Source organism: Nothoprocta perdicaria, unplaced genomic scaffold, assembly GCF_003342845.1.
Source record: "Nothoprocta perdicaria isolate Ctin4 unplaced genomic scaffold, notPer1 scaffold_218, whole genome shotgun sequence".
Taxonomy (NCBI): Eukaryota; Metazoa; Chordata; class Aves; order Tinamiformes; family Tinamidae; genus Nothoprocta; species Nothoprocta perdicaria.
This window is the reverse complement of record NW_020455399.1, coordinates 1,013,458-1,030,499: the sequence shown is the minus strand read 5'-3', so window position 1 is coordinate 1,030,499 and position 17,042 is coordinate 1,013,458. Positions and strand designations below refer to the sequence as shown.

The window sequence follows — 17,042 nt, the reverse complement described above, 5'->3', positions numbered from 1 at the left end:
GCAACTGCAATTTGCTCCATTTAATTCCAATTAAGTGCAGTCCGTAGAGGCAGGGAGAGAAACTCATCTAGCAAGTGGCTGGACGTCCCCTTGGGGAGGGGTGTCCTGCTTCCCAGACGCCCCCATGCCAGCCAGGCCGGTGCTCTCAGCTTAACGCCGCTTCAAGAAGCCCTAAAAACCACCATGCCAAAGCAAAAAGAGCTTCAAAACCTGCAGAACCTGCAGGTCCTCTGGAGGATGCACCTGAACAGGGGAAAGGAAACGTGGAGCAACAAGCACCTTGGGGCTCTGGTGGGGACTTCTGCTCCACCTGGAGCTCCTGACAGTGACCGGCCTTACTGGATCCTCCTAAAGAGGCTCTGGTCAGGGCCTGGGCAAGGAAAAAAGGAGCAGCCGGAGTCCTGGGTGAGCTGGCACCTCTGCTCCCTGCCAAGGCAAGCGAACAGAAGCAGCACGTTCCGCAAAAGGCAAGAGGTTCCCTAAAAAAGCTACTGAAAAAAACCACGAAGRCTGCTCAGCCCCTTCCCTAGAAAAGGACGGTAAAAAGGTGGGAGATGCAAGTGTTGGCGAGAGGGAGGCCGGGGGCAGCACGGGACAGCCGAGAAGCCCGGCCGCCGCGTGCGGACGCTCCCTGGGGAGGACCCGGGAGCTCGGGGCGCTCTGTCCGCTCCATGGGTGCTCAGCGGGCGGTCCGTGGCCGCGGGGGCCTCCRCACRGTCCAGGCAGCTGCTGGTATYGGGTGCACCCTGCCCCAAGGGGCCRGGAGGCTGTTGTGTGGCTCGGGGTGCTGCCGGGGACCGGTGCCGTCCAGGGTCCCCTCCGTGGGCGCCGCTCCTCAGTTGCTCTCCACCAGCTTGGCCAGTCCCTGGCGGATCTCGCTGAGCTCGAAGATCTTCACGTCCATGATCTCGGCCACCTTGATGACCTCGCTCTGCATCTTCTCCCGCTCCGCCAGGCTCTCGGCCAGCGTCTGCTCGGCCAGGTGCAGGCGCCGCTCCAGCTCCGCGTTGCGCGTCTCCAGCTCCTGCACGGGCACACGGGGACACGGCGCCGTGACGCAGCTCCCCGGGGAACACGGGGGGCCCCGCGGAGCTGCTCTTATCTGCGACGCACAGCCAAGCCCCGGCACCCCGGGCTGCGCTGCTGCTTGTATTGCGTGTCCTAKCTCGAGCTCCCACCCCACTAGCAGGGAGCATTTGCAGGCTGTTGCCACCACCCGCTCATTGCGCCCCGTGCTGCATCTCCGAGAGACACGGGGAGGGTGCCGGAGGATAGAGACATAAGCGAGGACTATCCATCATCCAGAGGCAGACCTGGCAGCTCTGCAGGAATCACTCTGGTTTAAATGAGAAACGGGGACAGATGTGTCTGCGCCGAGCACGGAGGTGCCCCAGATCTGCCATCCTCACCTGCAGCTTCTGCAGCGTTTCCTCGCGCTCGCCCTCTGCTTCCCATCGGCTGCACTTCTGGCTCTTCAGCATCTGAATTTCCTAGGGCACAACGAGAATGAGCACGGCACCAGATCCACCCCGTCACGGCAGGACCTGTTCCCGCCGTGTATGTCACCCAGGACCCGTTCCCGCCGTGTATGTCACCCRGGGCTCTCCTCCTCACTYCAAGGTCRCATAATCACATCCAGCCCCAAATGWGTCTCCCTCAATAGCCCGCTTCTGTGGCCTTCCACTTCTGCTCTTAGCCTCTTCCAAGTGCCTGGTGCCTGATGGAGACCAGCTGAGCCCAGGGAGGCCCGGTGGCCTCCRCGTTCTGCTCTGCACCCCTGTCCTTGCAGCCCTGCTTCAGCCGCGTCCATCCCTGTGGATGTGCAGCCTGCTGCTGCTCGCTTCCGAGCAATTCTCTACACACTCCCCTCCTTCACAGCCCCCGTAATTAAAACTGCGCTTTAAATCATTCGTTTACAGCAAGAGGCTACCATTGCACTGAGGGCAGAGGGGAAGGGGTCCGGGCTCCCGTCACCCCACCTTTTGTGCTGGGAAGTCCCGGCTCTGCATCCCCACGGATGTGGAGCGGCGCGGGTGGCTCCCGCTCGCACACGTCCCGGAGCAGAGCGGGCCCTGCCCGGCGCTCGCCGGCGCCGTTACCTCATCCTTGGTCTTGATGAGCAGCTCCAGCTCCTCCAGCGTCTGGCTCAGGTCTTCCTTGCTGTTCTCCGCGGCCGAGTCGGGGGCTCCCTGCGACTCCAGCTCCGCCACCTGCGCGGGAGCGGGGATGGGAGAGGGACGCTCAGAGACGYGTCCTGGCCCTCGCCGATGACGGTCGGACCCTGGGGCATTTTGGCTTTACTGCAAACCAGGCTCACAACACGGTGGCAGCTCCCAACCTGGCAAAGATTCCCTGCTTCCCCTCTGTGCAGATCGTGCACGGAAAGGCATTGGAGCAGAAATCTGGCTAGAGATCCTCTCTCTGCCTTCTCCTGCAGTCTCAGCTTCCAGCAAAGTCTGGCTGACACCAAGCACAGACTTCATAAGCCTGCGATCCATAAGGATGGTCGGATCCAGCTCCCTTCACACCCTTGGGCAGGTCCTGGCCAAGGACAAGGGACTCAGTGCAGCTCCGCCACAGCAAAGCCAAGGGAAGGGTTTGCCCAGATCCTCTCCCCATTCCTGAAAAACGCAGCCCTGTGGCTTGAATTATGCATGGGGAGGATTCATTTTGAAAGGCTCGTGTGATGGTCTGCAGCAGCTCCGCAGGGCCCTGAGCTCCCACTAGGTCTGCACGGGGCTTTGGGGGCAGCTTCAGGGAGGGGAGCTCTCACACAGAGGGGCCTTGGAGCCCCGTGTGCCACTTTCCTACGTGCTGGGACTCGTGTGACACTGGCCCTGAGCTGCCAGGCTCGTGGTCACAGCCAGAATCCACCCTTCGAGAAGCAGATCTTCTCCCCGAACACTGTGGTACACRTCAGTGTGATGTGTAGCAGCTGTGAACTGCTGTAAATCCCTGCTGGCTTTGGAATGAGCGATCGAGAAGCAAAGCAGCTTCACGCCTCCCTCACCAGCRCTCCCGAGTCCCTTCCCGGCCCAATCCCTAAGGGCCCCAAACCCTTTTTTCTGGATGCTTTCCGGTTCTCCGCTCCCGAGGAGCCCGAGCGTGTGACTGTCACTGCCCTGCCCGCGCACAGAGGCCTCCTCAGCTGCTCCACGGCCTCTCCGACATCGCCCAGGTCAAAAGATCCCATTATTCCAGCCGAACAAGGCGGCGTTTGTGCTGTGCCAGGCGGGTTTCATGAGGCTGCCRCCCGGATCCGAGCTAATCACAGCAGATGGAGCGACCTCATAGCGAACAGAGGGATCGTCACCCAGTCCCAAAGCCTGCCCTGATGCCCAGCTCCCGGGGAACGGGGCCCTTGTTTGATAGTGCCAATAGCTGGGAACCACGCGGAGAAAAGTCTAAGAGGGAAACCCGGATTCTCTGGTTCTGTGCCCTGGTTTATCCATGCAGGGACGGGGTTTCCTCTGACCAGCTCTGCCGGGACCCCCGTGTCTCACCCGCTGCCGCAGCGTTTCCGTCTCCTCCTGGTACGCAGCCAGCTGCTTCTTCCACTGGTCCACGTTGGCGTTGGCTTCGTGGAGGGCGGCCACGAGCTTGCTGTTGTTGTCCTGGAGGCTGAAGAACTCGGCTTCCCACTGCACCTCGCTCACGGAGCTGCGCGAGAGAACAGGGCCCGTGCAGGGACCGCGGGGGAGTCTCGGCGCGAGGGACCCTTCCCCGCAGCGCGAACGTACCGTGAACCAAGGGCGTCAAAGCGCCGAGCAGCTCCCTGCTCCTGCATCCCTAGCAGTTTCGCTTCCATTTTGCTTCCCAACATTTAATGCACATCCCATCCATGAATTTGCATCTCTTTCCTCCATCCCCAAATAATATTTCACTTGGAGAAGTCTGCAGAAATCTCACTGTGGGTTTAGCGRCGGGGGAGAGATCCAGCTACTAGCAATGAGCTTTGCAAAGTGGGATTGTGAATCCATTTTTAAACCCTTGTTAGATCCGAGCTTGCTTTGAAYGCAACCACTACCAACCTGCAGTTAGGAGCAGGTAGCAAGAGACGCTTGCTTTTAATTTAAATATATTCCAAATATTTAGCTGGAAATTCCATGGGCGCTACAGGAATCCAGCCTGGAGTCTTTTTAACAGACAGAGACCAGAAGTAGCAGAGATTTTGCTAGAATCCTCAGGGGAATTAACACAAATGCAGCCTCAGGCTAGCCGGGGAAGTGTGAACATCTTCTGCTATCACCGACTACTGATCTGTGGATAACTGGCACCAGCTCCTCACTGCTGCGGGCGCAGAGCCTCGTCTTTCCCACACTGCCTGAGCAGCAGATTTCACCTCCAAGCTGGAAAAACCTTCTCTTGGGGAAGAAGGGAAACAGGTTTCAGAGAGGACCTGGGACGGTGCTTGGTTGCGTGAATARGGAATCGTTGAGTTGATGACATTTGGGCTGGGACTAGCCTGTCATTTGGGGACCCTGTGACGTCAGAGACATTCTCCAAATTCCTCTGGAATTGACAATTTAGGAGCCCGGAGAGTAGCGCAGGCAGCCTCACCCTTCCGAAAGCATCTTCTTCAGCCGCTCCTTCTCCGTTGTTATCTCCACATCGGCACTTTGGCTGCGGAAGAGCTTGTCTTCTCCTGGTCCGTTGGAGCTGATGATGGGGCTGGGCAGCACCTGGGAGAGGAGGAAGAGGTGGTTAGCGTGCAGCAGCGAGGCCCAAGACACGGGGCCACAGGCTCTCTGCAGACCCGCTCGCGGGCCGGCTCGCTACGCGGGTTCCGAGCGCTGCAATCTTGGGAGCATCCCTGGTGTTTGAGCCCCATCTCCCAGGCAGCACCGTGCTCACCGCGACAAGGGCTGGCATGGACCTTGCACACAGCTCATTAGCAAGAGTTGGGGGTTAAYTGTGATTTCAGAGCATCTATCCCAGCACGCTAAGGGCTAGAGCCCAGCTGGGATTCCTCCCAGACAGACGAGCTGCCGCATTCCCWGTTTGCGGCAGCTGCTCGGCTCCCTCTTCCCATCTCCGTGCCATGCCGGAGCAGCTCGGCTGGGGAACGGACACCCCGAGCAGGTGGGACCGCAGCCCGCGCACGGCGCCTCTGCCGCCCTCCTTATCTGAGCTTGAACTTTCTGGCCTTCAACGTCCCCCTGAGAAACGCGAGCGCAATCCGAGCCTCGTGGCTGGGCACAACGCGCCRAGCTGCCCAAACTGCCCCTTGCAGGTGGTCAGGGTTGTGCTGAGYATTATAACGGCATTTTTCTGCTGTTTCTCAGCGAAAGAACAGACCTGACAGGCCACCTGGTTCGCTTGTGAGTCCAGTTTCTGCACCTGGGATTAAGACACCGGCTCAAGGGCAAGGGAATGCGGTTACTGCTCGATGCAGCAGCCCCTTTCCAAAGGGATGGGAGGAGAGACTCCAAGTCCCTGTCCCAAAGGGGACCCCCGGTCCCTATAGCTCCATGCTCCTGCACACGCCAGAGCTAGCAGAAATGCACAATTCACGCTCACAGACTGGAAGGAAGCAACAGGGGAGCAGACGTGCAAATGCAAAGCCCACAGAGCACTTCACACCCTCCAGGCTCTCCAGAGGACCCCGTCTCCACAGCTCCTCTCCCGTCTCTCACGGCAAGGAGAAGACTTGGCACAGACAAGGCCAGGAGCTATAAAAAGACAGGCTGCAGACTGAGCYGGGGGGATATTGAAGATGGGGGCTGAGAGACCAGGTGGCTGGTGAGCCCACGGGGTTCATAGGTAGCCCTCAAATGCCACTGGTAAGGACAGCCACAGCCACCTGCTTCGGAGTCGGCTGACACCTATAAATAGGGACGGAGCGGGCCAGGAGATGTGTGGAGCACCGGCTTGCAGAAACCTTCCAGGGACTGACCGAGAGCCAAGACCTTCAAAAYGCAGGGGCAGAAGTTTCCTGTTCTGGCACCTGACCCCCGCGATCCRGCTAAACCAGGTGGCAGTTGCAGATGCTCCACTTGGTTTTGTTGCCTCTCTCATCCCCCTGACAATCTCTGTGATGGGGATGCTAAAAGTGGCCTGCAAGATCCTAGAGAGCAGCAGGGGAGAGCTGCTCTCCAGGGATTTCCACCGCTCCGAAAGTCTGGAGCCTAAATAAACTGGCAGAGAGGCAGAAAAGCCAGGGAGACCTGATTTAATTACAGGAGACAGATCCGCGCTCTCCTCCCTGGCAAACAGCAGCACAATCAATTATTGAAGGATGAGGCTCATGTGCGCATCTCCAGCGCTGTAGAGCCTGGAAAGGAGCCAGGGGCCAGTGGAAAGGAGCGGTGGGTGCCGGGGCTGGTGTCCGTGCAGGCTGGGACGTGGCACACGTGCCTGCGAGCGGGGGACACGGCTGGTGTCACCGCGTGTCACCAGGGTCCTGTGTTCCCATGCAGGAGCTCAGAGACGGGCAAGTGAGCGGGGAGGTTGAGCCCTGCTGAATGGGCTAAGAATGGGGAATTCGAGGCCATTCGCTGCTCTATATCTAACCAGCACTTCCAGCCACCTCCCTCCTGCTCCCCCCAGCACAGGGCGGACGCACGTGTCCTGCTCYGACTCCTGCTGCGTTTTGCCTGGTGCGAACAGCACTGGGAGCATCCCAACTCCCAGCCTCCATCTCCCGGGCCGGGAGCTCTCCCGGCCGCAGCCAACTGTGAAGCACTGCCTTGGACACCAGCTGCTGAGCACAGCGTCTCCCGGCTGAAGGGCTGGCTCAGCTATTCCCATTCTGCTGTCTCCCTTCCCACCCGTTAGCACGAGGCAGAGAGAGGCTCTGGCAGCCATGAGCTACGCAGATTTTCCCCTCGTTTCCCACCCCACATGGCATTTGCAGCCTTTGCAAAGCCTGGCTTTGCAAAGCCAGGGCCTCCGCCTCCCCCTCTTTTCCCTGCAGGCCAAGGTGCCACTCRCCYYCCTCCTCCTCCTCCTCCACTGCCACTCCATCTGGACTCAGCCTAAAGGCTGCAGCCTCCATCCTATAGACCCTCTGCTATGGCCTGGAGCTCGAGGAAATGTGCAGTCCCCTCCGGAGAGCAGCATTTGGGAGGCACCTTCACTGGCCCCTCTGGAAAGGGGCATTTGGGAGGCACCTTCACCGGCCCCTCCGGACTGCTGCACCATAAGATAAAGAGGGAGTAAAACTCCCTGCCACGTCTTCCCTCCCTGACATCCCGCTGCTGCTGGAGCTGGTTCAGCTACGCAGGGAGACKGGTAACGATCCCGAGTGCAGAGTGCGAGAGCGACCCGTGCTGGGCTTGGGATTTCTGCTGTGTCTCCTGGGGGAAAGGGAATTGAGCGCCTGGCTGTCACCCCGGCAGAGAGCTGCAAAGGGGCCATGGAGAGTTCTGCTCTCATGTGGCAGATGCTTCTTTTCCACGGCAGAAATAAGACAAACGCGGAAATTTTGGCCAGGATTCCTTGGTCACCAGCTCTAAGAAGTCACCTCCAGCAAGGGAAGCTGTTGCAGAAGCCACGTGTTCCCCTTCCCGCTGCTGCATCCCGCGCTCCCGGACGCTGCTTGCCCACCAGGGTCACAGGGAGCACCGGGAGGCCAAGGAGCCCCGAGGAGCAGAACGGCTCCCCCAGCGCTGCCTCGTCAGACCTCAAGTGGCTTTGGCACCTCAACCAGCAATGAGGGAGGGGTAGGAACCTTCCCAGGAGCCCCACTTTAATTAATTAATTAATTACTGCTTATCTGCCTCAGTAGAGTGACCTCATAGGTGGCATCAACACGTGAATGTCCAACCYGTGTGTGGCAAAGCAGCCCTCGGGGTGGGTGAAGGGGGAAGCTCCCACCAGTGACCTCTATCAGCACCAGGTATCAGCACGGGGCCCTTGTCCCCGGACCCCCCCGCGCCCCCCGGCCTCACCTGGTGAGACGTGAGGCTGAGCGCAGGGTTGGTGAGCTCCGTTTTGTCCTGGGATTTCTCCCTGGCCAAGCGGGCGGCTTCCTTCACCTCCTGGAATTTCTCGGCGAACTAGGAGGAAGAGGCAAAGTGAGCTCAGCAGCTAGACCAAAACAAGAACTAGACCGAAACTGTGAGCAGAACAAGCTCAAAGCGACGTCAGGGCTGCCCTTCCCCGCTTGGCTGCTCCGTTCAACGYGGTTTGACTTTCTATGCAGCTCAAACCCAGGAACCCCCTTGGGGTCCCGTCACCCCTATCCACCAAGCTGCCAGCATTGGGGAATGAGCTGAGCCCCAATAGCACACCCAGTAGGGATAATGCTTTTAAAAGTWATTTAAAAGTTGGACCTCAAGTCCTAATTCCATCTGTAACGTTCAAAACACTATGCAAATATTATTTTACAGCTTTTTCTTCCCCCCCCCCCCCATCATCTTCGCATTAGATTCTAGCACAGCGGGAACAGCATGACACCAGGATCCTAAATCCCTTCCGAAGCTGCTGTCTCCTGTGGGAATTCTGGAGCATTCCCGGGCTGGGATCAAAGCTCTGCCGGCACCTACAGCGTTACCTGGGAGAGATGCTGCTCGGAAGCAAAGCCCAGGCCATAGACGGTGTTGGCCCGGCTGTCTGCCCACTGGCCAAACTTCTGGGACGTCTTCGTGAAGGTCATGTTGGGGGTGATAGTGCTGTTAATGATCGCCTGTGTGGAGAGGGAAGAACAAGGCTCAGAGGAACCTCTGTCCTGCTGCCCGGGGTGACACTATGGCACACTGACCACTAGAATCACTGTGTCCTATAGGAAGAACAAGTAGGAGCCCTGTTTTTTTGTTTTTAAGTTCTTTGGGTTTGTGGTGACCAAAGCCTAGCCTGCTTGTGTGACATGAAAAAAAATCTCAGTTTTGCTGCCTGCTGCAAAAAATACAGTCAGCTTCAGTGAGCCCCCGTTGCTGGGAGAAAAGATAAGAGGCAGAAGGTCTCCAGGGACCGAGCAACTTTCTGATGTTCCCCATTTGCAGGGTAAGTATGAAAAATAAAGGAAAGGGCTTCAATAGTACCCAAGCAGGCGATTAGGAAGCACACTCTGTTGGGTAGGGTAGAGCCAAAGCAAATTGCCTGGGAAAAGTGCCGAGTGTCTGCCCTTGGAATTCTTCAGGAAAAAAGAAAAGCAGGAAACCCATCAAGAATAGTTTAGGGGGAGTTAGTCTTGTTTGTGGATGTGACTGAAGTGACTGCGTCTGAGAGCCCCTCAGCTCCTGATTTCATTTATCTATGGAGGTGGTTTTCTGCACAGGGCCACGGCTCTAGGAAAGACATTGTGCTTTGCACACCAGCGCCAAGTCTCCTGTCTAACAGTGACCCCCTTTTACCTTCCGTTCCCCAAGGAGAAGATGCTGGAGGGTCCCATGCTGAACATTGATCAACTTGACTCCAAACTTTGATCAACTTGGCTCCCCAATGATCAACATTGATCACCTTGACTACATTGATCAACTTGGCTCCCCAATGATCAACATTGATCACCTTGACTACATTGATCAACTTGGCTCCCCAATGATCAACATTGATCACCTTGACTACATTGATCAACTTGGCTCCCCAATGATCAGCATTGATCACCTTGACTTCATTGATCACCTTGGCTCCCCAATGATCAACTTGACTTCCCAATGATCAACATTGATCAACTTAACTAATTCCATCAGAGGTTTTGGCTGGAGAGGAAGGTGCCGTGAAGCTGCGTGATGCCACCCAAGCCCCCTACCTTGGTGCCCCCCACACTGATGATCCGGTACACGTTGCGCGTGGCATCGTAGAAGTAGGAGACGGTCAAGGCGTGTTTGCTGGCAGGGATCCAGTTCCGCTTGGTGGCCGGGTCGATCTGGAAAACGTGGGCCCTGGTGCTGAAGATGGGCTGCTCCCTGCAACGGAAACGGGCAAAGGGGAAGCTCAGCGGTGCGGCGGGCGCCCGACTTCCTCGCGCTGGGGCTGCATCCTGCACTGCTGGAGGCACTTCTGCTATCCGCCTCATCCGCACGGATCCGAGAGCGGCTCCCACGGCCCCGGCACCTCTCCCATCTCTGAATATCTTCAGATAATCCCGGAGGCTGCAGCCGGACCGCGCTGGGGAGAGCTGCCCGCTACCTCAGCTCTTCTATGCACATGCCCCCGAGGAGGAGCATCCAGCCCGGGACGGATAATAGGATATAGGATGTTGCAGCCTCCCGTCTCGGGCACGTCAGCGCTGCAGCGCCGGAGTTAGGCCAGCGATTCGTGGTTGCATCCTATTTGGCCTGATTTGAAGCTTTTTCCCCCACTCTCTCCATGCACTTCAGCTCGCGGTGCCTTCGCCGCGCTGGCTGCACGTTCGCTTCCCAGGAGCAGCGGGAAGCGGCTCCAAGGAGCGGCAGGATGGAGGGCGCACGGGGGACGCCGGCCCCTCCGGCRGCTCTTCCTTCCTCCGCTCCCGCGCGGGAAGCGCGTCCTGCGCTCAGAGGCCACATCCCAGGCTGGAAAGCGGGGAATTCACTCGGGAATGAATTCAAGGAAGCTCTGGAGCACACAACRCGCGGTTGCGAGCGTGGCCTGCCATTGGGAACGGGAATGTGGCAGGCCAGCCGAGAAGCGGAGCCCCAGGATGCAGCCGGAGCGTCTCGGGAGGCGGGAAGGAGAATTTCCATGACCCCGGCGCAGCAAGGCTTGGCTTTGGGCTTTGACTTGGCTTTCCAACTCAGGCGCTGGCTCTGGCCACATTCCTGGTGGAACGTGGCGTTGGGAAACATCCCGCGTGCCCTCCCCAAGCACAGCCCGGGCACAGCCACCATCCTGCCACGCACAAGCCCCAAAATCCCAGGATTTGCAACCAGGCTCCACTTCAAGGCCTCACAATCACCACGAGCAAACTTTCCCCTGCACCTGAAGGCGACCTGGTGCTTCCCGAGCCCAGCGCCAAAGCCCAGGGATGAGATAAAACCCTCCCTCCCGCCTCCCAGTCACAGCCTCGTTCCCAGATCACAATCCTAGACTCGGCTCCCTTGCTCCGGGCATCCCAAGCAGCCCCTTTGCCGCATCCTCCATGGCTGGTTTCACCCAGCCCGGGCACAACTTTGGAGCAAGGCTGCGATTCCCCGCTCTCTGCTAACAGATCCTCCCTTTCCCGCAGCCCACGGTCAAGCCCCACCTCATCCCCACGGACACGGCACCCAAAGACCCTTCCTGCCCCTTAACCCTGAGGCCGGCCGCGCCGAGGACGTTACCTAGAGGCTGACATTTGCTAGGAGGGCTCGCACAGACCGAGGCCCGTGCGCCGGCGCGCGGCTCCCGTCCCGGCTCTCCTAGCGGGGCTGCGGCTCCGTGGGGGTTTGGCCTCCCGCGGGATTCATTTCCTAGCGATGGGAGAGGCAGCAGTTATTCGGCACACGGAGAACGGGCAGTGTCCCGGGGGGTCGCTGCTCCCCAAGCTCGGAATTCGGGGTGATTTCTAATTGCCCAGTAAACCTTCTGCCCTATGGGGAGACAACCGGGCAAGCTGCGGTGCATCCCTTCGGCTGCTGGTGCGGGCTGTTGGGATGGGGACCCCCGGGAGGCTCCGGCGCTTCCRGCAATGCCCATTGCCATGGAAAACCCTCCCGGGAGGAGGACGCGGACCCTCCGCCGCTGCCCTGGGCTCTCGCCCTGCTGCCCATTTGCTTTGTAAATTAATCTCTCCAGTGAACGGCCCCCACCCTCCTCCGCCCCTTATCAGCCACGCTTCCAACTCCGCATATCTCAAAAAGAAAAGGCAAGAACGGGGGAAACGGCAACTGCAAAGGTGCCTTGGGAGGGCAGCCAGGCTCCAAGCACATGAGCTGGGGTGTCGCAGGAGCTTTTCCTGCTCATCACCCGAGGTTACAGCGGCTCTGGGGGGCAGTCAGGACRTCCCCTGGCCTGCAGTCACAGCAAAGCCAGCACTGTGTTCCCACCAAGCAGCAGGAATGGGAACAAAGCAGAGAAAGGAGGGAGAAGAGGGGAAAAAGTAATAATAAGGAAAAAGGGGAAACGGGAGCAGCGGCAGCAGGGCAGCTCTGCAGCTTCCCCTGCCTGCCAGGAGCCAGGGACCAGATTCCTGCCCTCAAACACTTCCACGGGAAGCAAAACACGCGGCATCCCTTGCCGTTATCCCCCACGTCTCCCCTTTCATCACTCAAGAGAGACCCGATGCTGCCAACGCGCGTGTCCCCGGGAGCGGCGCCCAGCTCCGTGCTTCCCTGCTCCCGCCCGCCCGGCTCCAGGCAGCGCTTCCCGGGAAGCGGCTCCTTGAGCTCCATAGCTCCCCAGCACGGAGGCCTTTGTGCTCCTGTTGGGAGCAGCACGGAGATGGCTGGGCCCCTTTGGAAGCGCTGGTGCAGAGGGGGAAAGCATCTGCTTTTTAAATCCAGCAAATGGCACAAAATGACCCTGCTGTTACAAGAAATCCRCTGCAGAGGATCCAGCTAGGCTGGTAGCCTGCCCTTCAGCCTCGCCTACGGGCGGGCAAGGTTAGGACAAGCCCAGCAAACAAAAGCTCCCGGGGACTAAGTGCTGGAGCACAAGGAGAACAGAGAGACGGAGAAGGCAGCAGCAGAACTCAAAGGAAAAGGAGAAAAGGGAGGAATAGGARTTGAGAATGTGGGACGTGAGCCATGGGGAGGGCCCCGGGACCGAGCTCAGGAGCTCCGTGCATCCACAGATCTAATGAGACTGGGGAAACTGGCCCCATTGGAGACCAGGAACCCGTCACGTGCAGCAGCGCCGGCCTCTGCCCTCCCCGAGCCCCACAAAGCGCTTAAAAATAGCCCTGCAAGTGCCTAGGAAGCGAACAACCACGTTCCCCATCCCCACAGCCCTTTTTCCCTTGGTTTTAAGCGCACACACTGGATACTCCGCACATCACCAGGTGCCCACGCGTCTCCTGCTGATCCCGGCTGCAGGGCCCCGTGACRATACAGACATCGCACTGAAAAGGGCACGTGGAAATAAAGCCACTTACACCCCCCCAGGGATAGCCCTCGCACATAATTAAGAGAAAAAAAAATGAAGCAAAGGAGTGAAAGGGCATAGACCTGGCTTAAACACAGACAGGATCAGCAAGAGCCTGGTGGCAACTGGAAAGGAGCCAGATCGTGTTTCTGCCGACAGTTGTTCCCAGCCCAAGGGGGAAGGGCAAAACTGAGCTATTCCACATCCCACTGATAGGGACCCGCATCCCCATGGATGGTCTGCAGCATTCGGCAGCAGACGTGCAGCTACCAGGCCAAGAGGAAAAGCTAAACGCAGAACTAAGGGCTGATCTAACTCACACTGCTGATCCTAGGAGCTTTTTCATGCTATTTCATGCGATTCTGGTGGTTCTTCTCCAAGAAGAGGGCTGAAAAACGGTGACTGGTGTTAGGGGAGGACACTGGGATAGAGTTCATGGATCAGTCGTCTTCAGTGCGGTCACTGACCAGAGCCTCTGACTCACCAGTCAGCAAAGCAACATGYAAGAGTGCACGCTGGTCTCATTTCCACCTTGGTCCTTACGTTGTTCCCCTCACTACAGCATCCAAATTGATTTCTGAATGAATAGCTGCTTATTTCACCATTTCCAGGACAGTAAATCACTATTTCCGYCCTGAATTTAGGGTCGCTGCAGGCCTGAGCAAGCCAAAGGAACCGAGTGTGCTCCCTGGATGGGGGTCCTGGCACAAGGACACACGATGGGGACCCTGCCCGCGCTGCCCTATGCCAAGGGGGGACAGGCGGCATCAATTCTGTCCCTGGCATCACCGCCACCCTACGTAGCAGGGCATAAAGCAAGGCATATGGGCGGCCCCCGAGCAGCTTGTGGAGCTGCGGAATGGGGCACGTGGGAGAGCCCTTGGATCCACATGGAGCATGGCTGCACCAGGGACACGGCTCTTCCTCCTGCTGCACCCCCCAGGCAGCCTGAGGGCCCTCCACTGCATAAAACATATACACACACACATATATATAYACATATATGTAAAATAGGTGGGTTTTCTTTTTCCTTCGGTGTGGGGGGGAAGAGGTATCTCCATTTCAGACCAGCGGAGCCCAGTATCTCACAAAGCAGAACTGGGGCACAGAAAGGGCAGGAGATCCAAGCCTCCCCCTCCTCCCTCCCCGCTCTTTGTCTCCCTTTATCTCTCGCTGCCGCTGCTCGGCCACGCCGTTTGGGGAGGAAACGTGGGTTAACGGGACCGAGCGCCAAACCTCATCCCCTTCCCGTTGCACTGCTCCCCGGACGGTTCAGCTCCGTCAGGACAACTGCATCCGGAGCCCTTGGGAATGCCGGCTCCGTTGCCAAGCCGCACGGAGCGGGCGCTTCCATAGAGCCAGCCGAGGGTTCGGGCACTGACCCCCGGGACACCGGTTGTTAGAGAGCAGAGCGCAGACCCTCCGTGCTTGAGATAACGGGAGGGCGCCCAGCCCTCCGGCCGGACAGGATCCCAGCTCCGTGCYGCATCCCGGCACCTTGGGGGAAACGTGCGGCCACTGCTCGCATCCCTACGGAGCCCGGATCCATCCCGCACGGCCGCGAAGCCGAGCGGCAGCAGGGCCGCTCCGGGGCTGCACGTGGGCACGTTCCCTGCCGCCTCCCCCATTCCCAAGGGATTACCCGGCGGGGCTTAGCGCAGGAACGAGCAGCAGCTGCCGCCCGGCCGGCCTGCCTGCGGATAAAGGGCAGCACAGGAATCCCGGCTGGAACGGCTCCCGCCGGGGCGGCGCGGGGAACGCGGCCGCCGCGCAAGGTCAGGCGCGGGGAAAGGGCAGCGGGGCGCTTGGAGACATCCCGCGGAGCAGGGACATTCCTCCCGGGAGCAACCCGGCCCCCGGGCGCCCGCYGCGCCGCCCCGCGCGCCCGCGGCACGATCCGCACGTTCGCCTTCTGGGACAACTGCTGCTGCCGAGCTTCGTCCTCGGCACGCGCAGAGCATCGCTGGGAGGCTGGAAAGCACTTAAAGATAAAAAAAAAATAGCAAAGCCAGATCGCATCTAGTTCTGAGAGAGTCTCCAAGAGGCAGCCAGCGGTAACGGGGAGCAGCGGTGGGGACACGGGGGCCTTGGGGCCCCTCCAGGGCTCTCCGTGCGGTGCTGACCCCCGCTCAGCCCTCCTGGGCCCCRCTCTGCCGCTTGGCAGAGGGCAGCGGGATGGCAGGATGGACGGGAATGGGCAAATTCACTGCTTCATACCCAAAACAAGCAAGTAAACTCTACATTGCACCACTGAGAAGCAAGCGGCATCTACCCATGCTTATATTGGACACTATCATAGGCAGAAAGTCAGCAACGTTCATCCAAAACGTGAGCTGACGTCTACGCAAGGCTTAGCTAGGACAGAGCTCAATTCCCTTCCGTCAGGATCAAGAGTTATTCCCAACTAGGCCCCTCAAAGAGCTGGTGCTAATGCAGTAATGCCTACAAAGGAGCCTAGGGACACTTCATCCAGGAAAACCAGAACACGACGTTACGAAGAAAACTGATACGGAGGAACGAAGACCAGAGCCCCTGTTTTTAAAAAAAGTTAGCTAGAATTCAGAGCGATGCAAGGGGTGATGCTCTGCTAATCTCTTCTGCACCCAGAGGAACCCAAACGCTGCTGAAAGCCACTCAGTGCTCCTGATGTGATCAACGTGCGAGCCAAAAGACACCGCCTCAGGCACTGTAAGTGGAAATAAGGATTGGTAAGGAAAGGAAATAAGGAAAATAATGGGTGGAAGTGTCACCTCTGGTTTAACCACCATCTTGCTGCTCCAGCACTATAATTGTATAGCAAACTCTAAGCAGATGGGGACAATGACCCCGTTCTCAGTGCGCTCCATGGGAGCTGGCAGCCCTCTGAGGAGGTCGCTGAGCTTCTGGGCGCAACCACAATAGGTCCGAGCAGGAATCATCYCCTAACTCCAGAGCTTGAAGTGCCAGTCCCAGCCCTTGGGCTTGCTAAACCCTTCCTGGCAAGTCCAGGAGTTTTTACAGTAACTTTGCAGATCGCCAGGAAATTACAGGAAAACAGGGACACCCTGGCGTCACCTGGATCTGCTCCCACCCTGCCAGCTTCGGAGGATCCCTGGCAGAATCGCCCTGGCATCCCTTGGATTTTCCTACCTCATTAAGATGCTTTACTGCTCATTTTATCTGAGTAGTCCTTGAGAAAAAAAAAAAAAAAAAAAAACAGCAAGAAAACAAGAATTTTACTCATTTCTCCTCTCATGTCAAACCCAAGTGTCTGGGGGAGCTGATCACAGGCTTCCTCCAGCCCCGCTCTCCTTTCAAGCGCCCGGGAAGAGTTTCTTGCACAGGAAGCTCCCAACCACATGCCAGCTCCTTAAAATTACATGGTTGAAGCTTTTAACTAGGGCATGAATTAAACACCAGGCTAAGCTCCTATTCCCATTCCAAGAAAAAAAGAAAATCTGCTGCCACATCCACACAGCACATTTCACTCCGGGAAAATCGGAGGGTCTAAACAGAAGCACCAGAGATTTTCAAGCAGTTATTTATCCTGTTAGAAATGCAAGCAGGCTCCCTTGAGTCATATACCGAAGTCACAGCAGCCAAATAAAATGGGTAATTTCTAACTTCTGCGAAAGTTTGTGACCACAGCCCGACTCCAACCCCCAACACGTCCTCCGGTTTACGTTTAATCCAACGCGGGGGTCACTGGAGCCTTCCCTGACACGCGAGTTTTATTTAAAGAAGTTGCAGAGAGTTGCAATTAGCTACTTTCCACCTCCCAAAATAAAAAGCAAGCCTAAACTTTCAAGCCTGCAATGGGGGGGAAAAAACGCCTTTTAAACCCTTCATTTCTTTAAGAATTGCCTTAAAAGCAGCGCAACCGCCACGGAAAACCAAAKCAAAGCCGGGAAAGAAGCGGCCCCTCTCACCCCATGCTCGCCTGGGCGGCAGCTCCTTCCTCGCCGGCCTCCCTCGCGCCGCGCCGGATCCTCTCCACGCTCTGATTTATTTCTCCCTTCCTCTTTCTTTCGCCGTCTCTCTCCCTCCGGATCCGGATGCTCTTTAAATTTCCTCCGGAATTTCACTTTGCGAGCGGCTACTTTCGCAGTTGCCTCGAAACGCCCCGTTCCCCCCCCCGC

At 58.0% G+C, this 17,042-nt stretch overlaps 1 protein-coding gene across 3 annotated transcripts in view; it reads right to left on the bottom strand.

The window, feature by feature from the left end:
• The window catches only part of HOMER3 (homer scaffold protein 3), a 27,976-nt gene continuing 10,934 nt past the window's right edge, over nt 1-17,042 (bottom strand). The window contains exons 1-9 of one of the 3 annotated variants that reach the window (XM_026038865.1): nt 16,833-16,965; nt 9,692-9,848; nt 8,498-8,629; nt 7,893-8,000; nt 4,561-4,682; nt 3,504-3,660; nt 2,100-2,210; nt 1,410-1,490; nt 1-1,024 (exon numbers count right to left, since the gene is read on the bottom strand). In XM_026038865.1, the coding sequence (XP_025894650.1) occupies nt 836-1,024; nt 1,410-1,490; nt 2,100-2,210; nt 3,504-3,660; nt 4,561-4,682; nt 7,893-8,000; nt 8,498-8,629; nt 9,692-9,848; nt 16,833-16,837 (1,062 nt within the window). In that variant the 5' untranslated portion in view covers nt 16,838-16,965 and the 3' untranslated portion in view covers nt 1-835. Of the gene's footprint in view, nt 1,025-1,409; nt 1,491-2,099; nt 2,211-3,503; nt 3,661-4,560; nt 4,683-7,892; nt 8,001-8,497; nt 8,630-9,691; nt 9,849-11,183; nt 11,244-16,832; nt 16,966-17,042 lie in introns of those variants that run through there. The other 2 variants (XM_026038864.1, XM_026038866.1) reach the window with 2 other exon arrangements.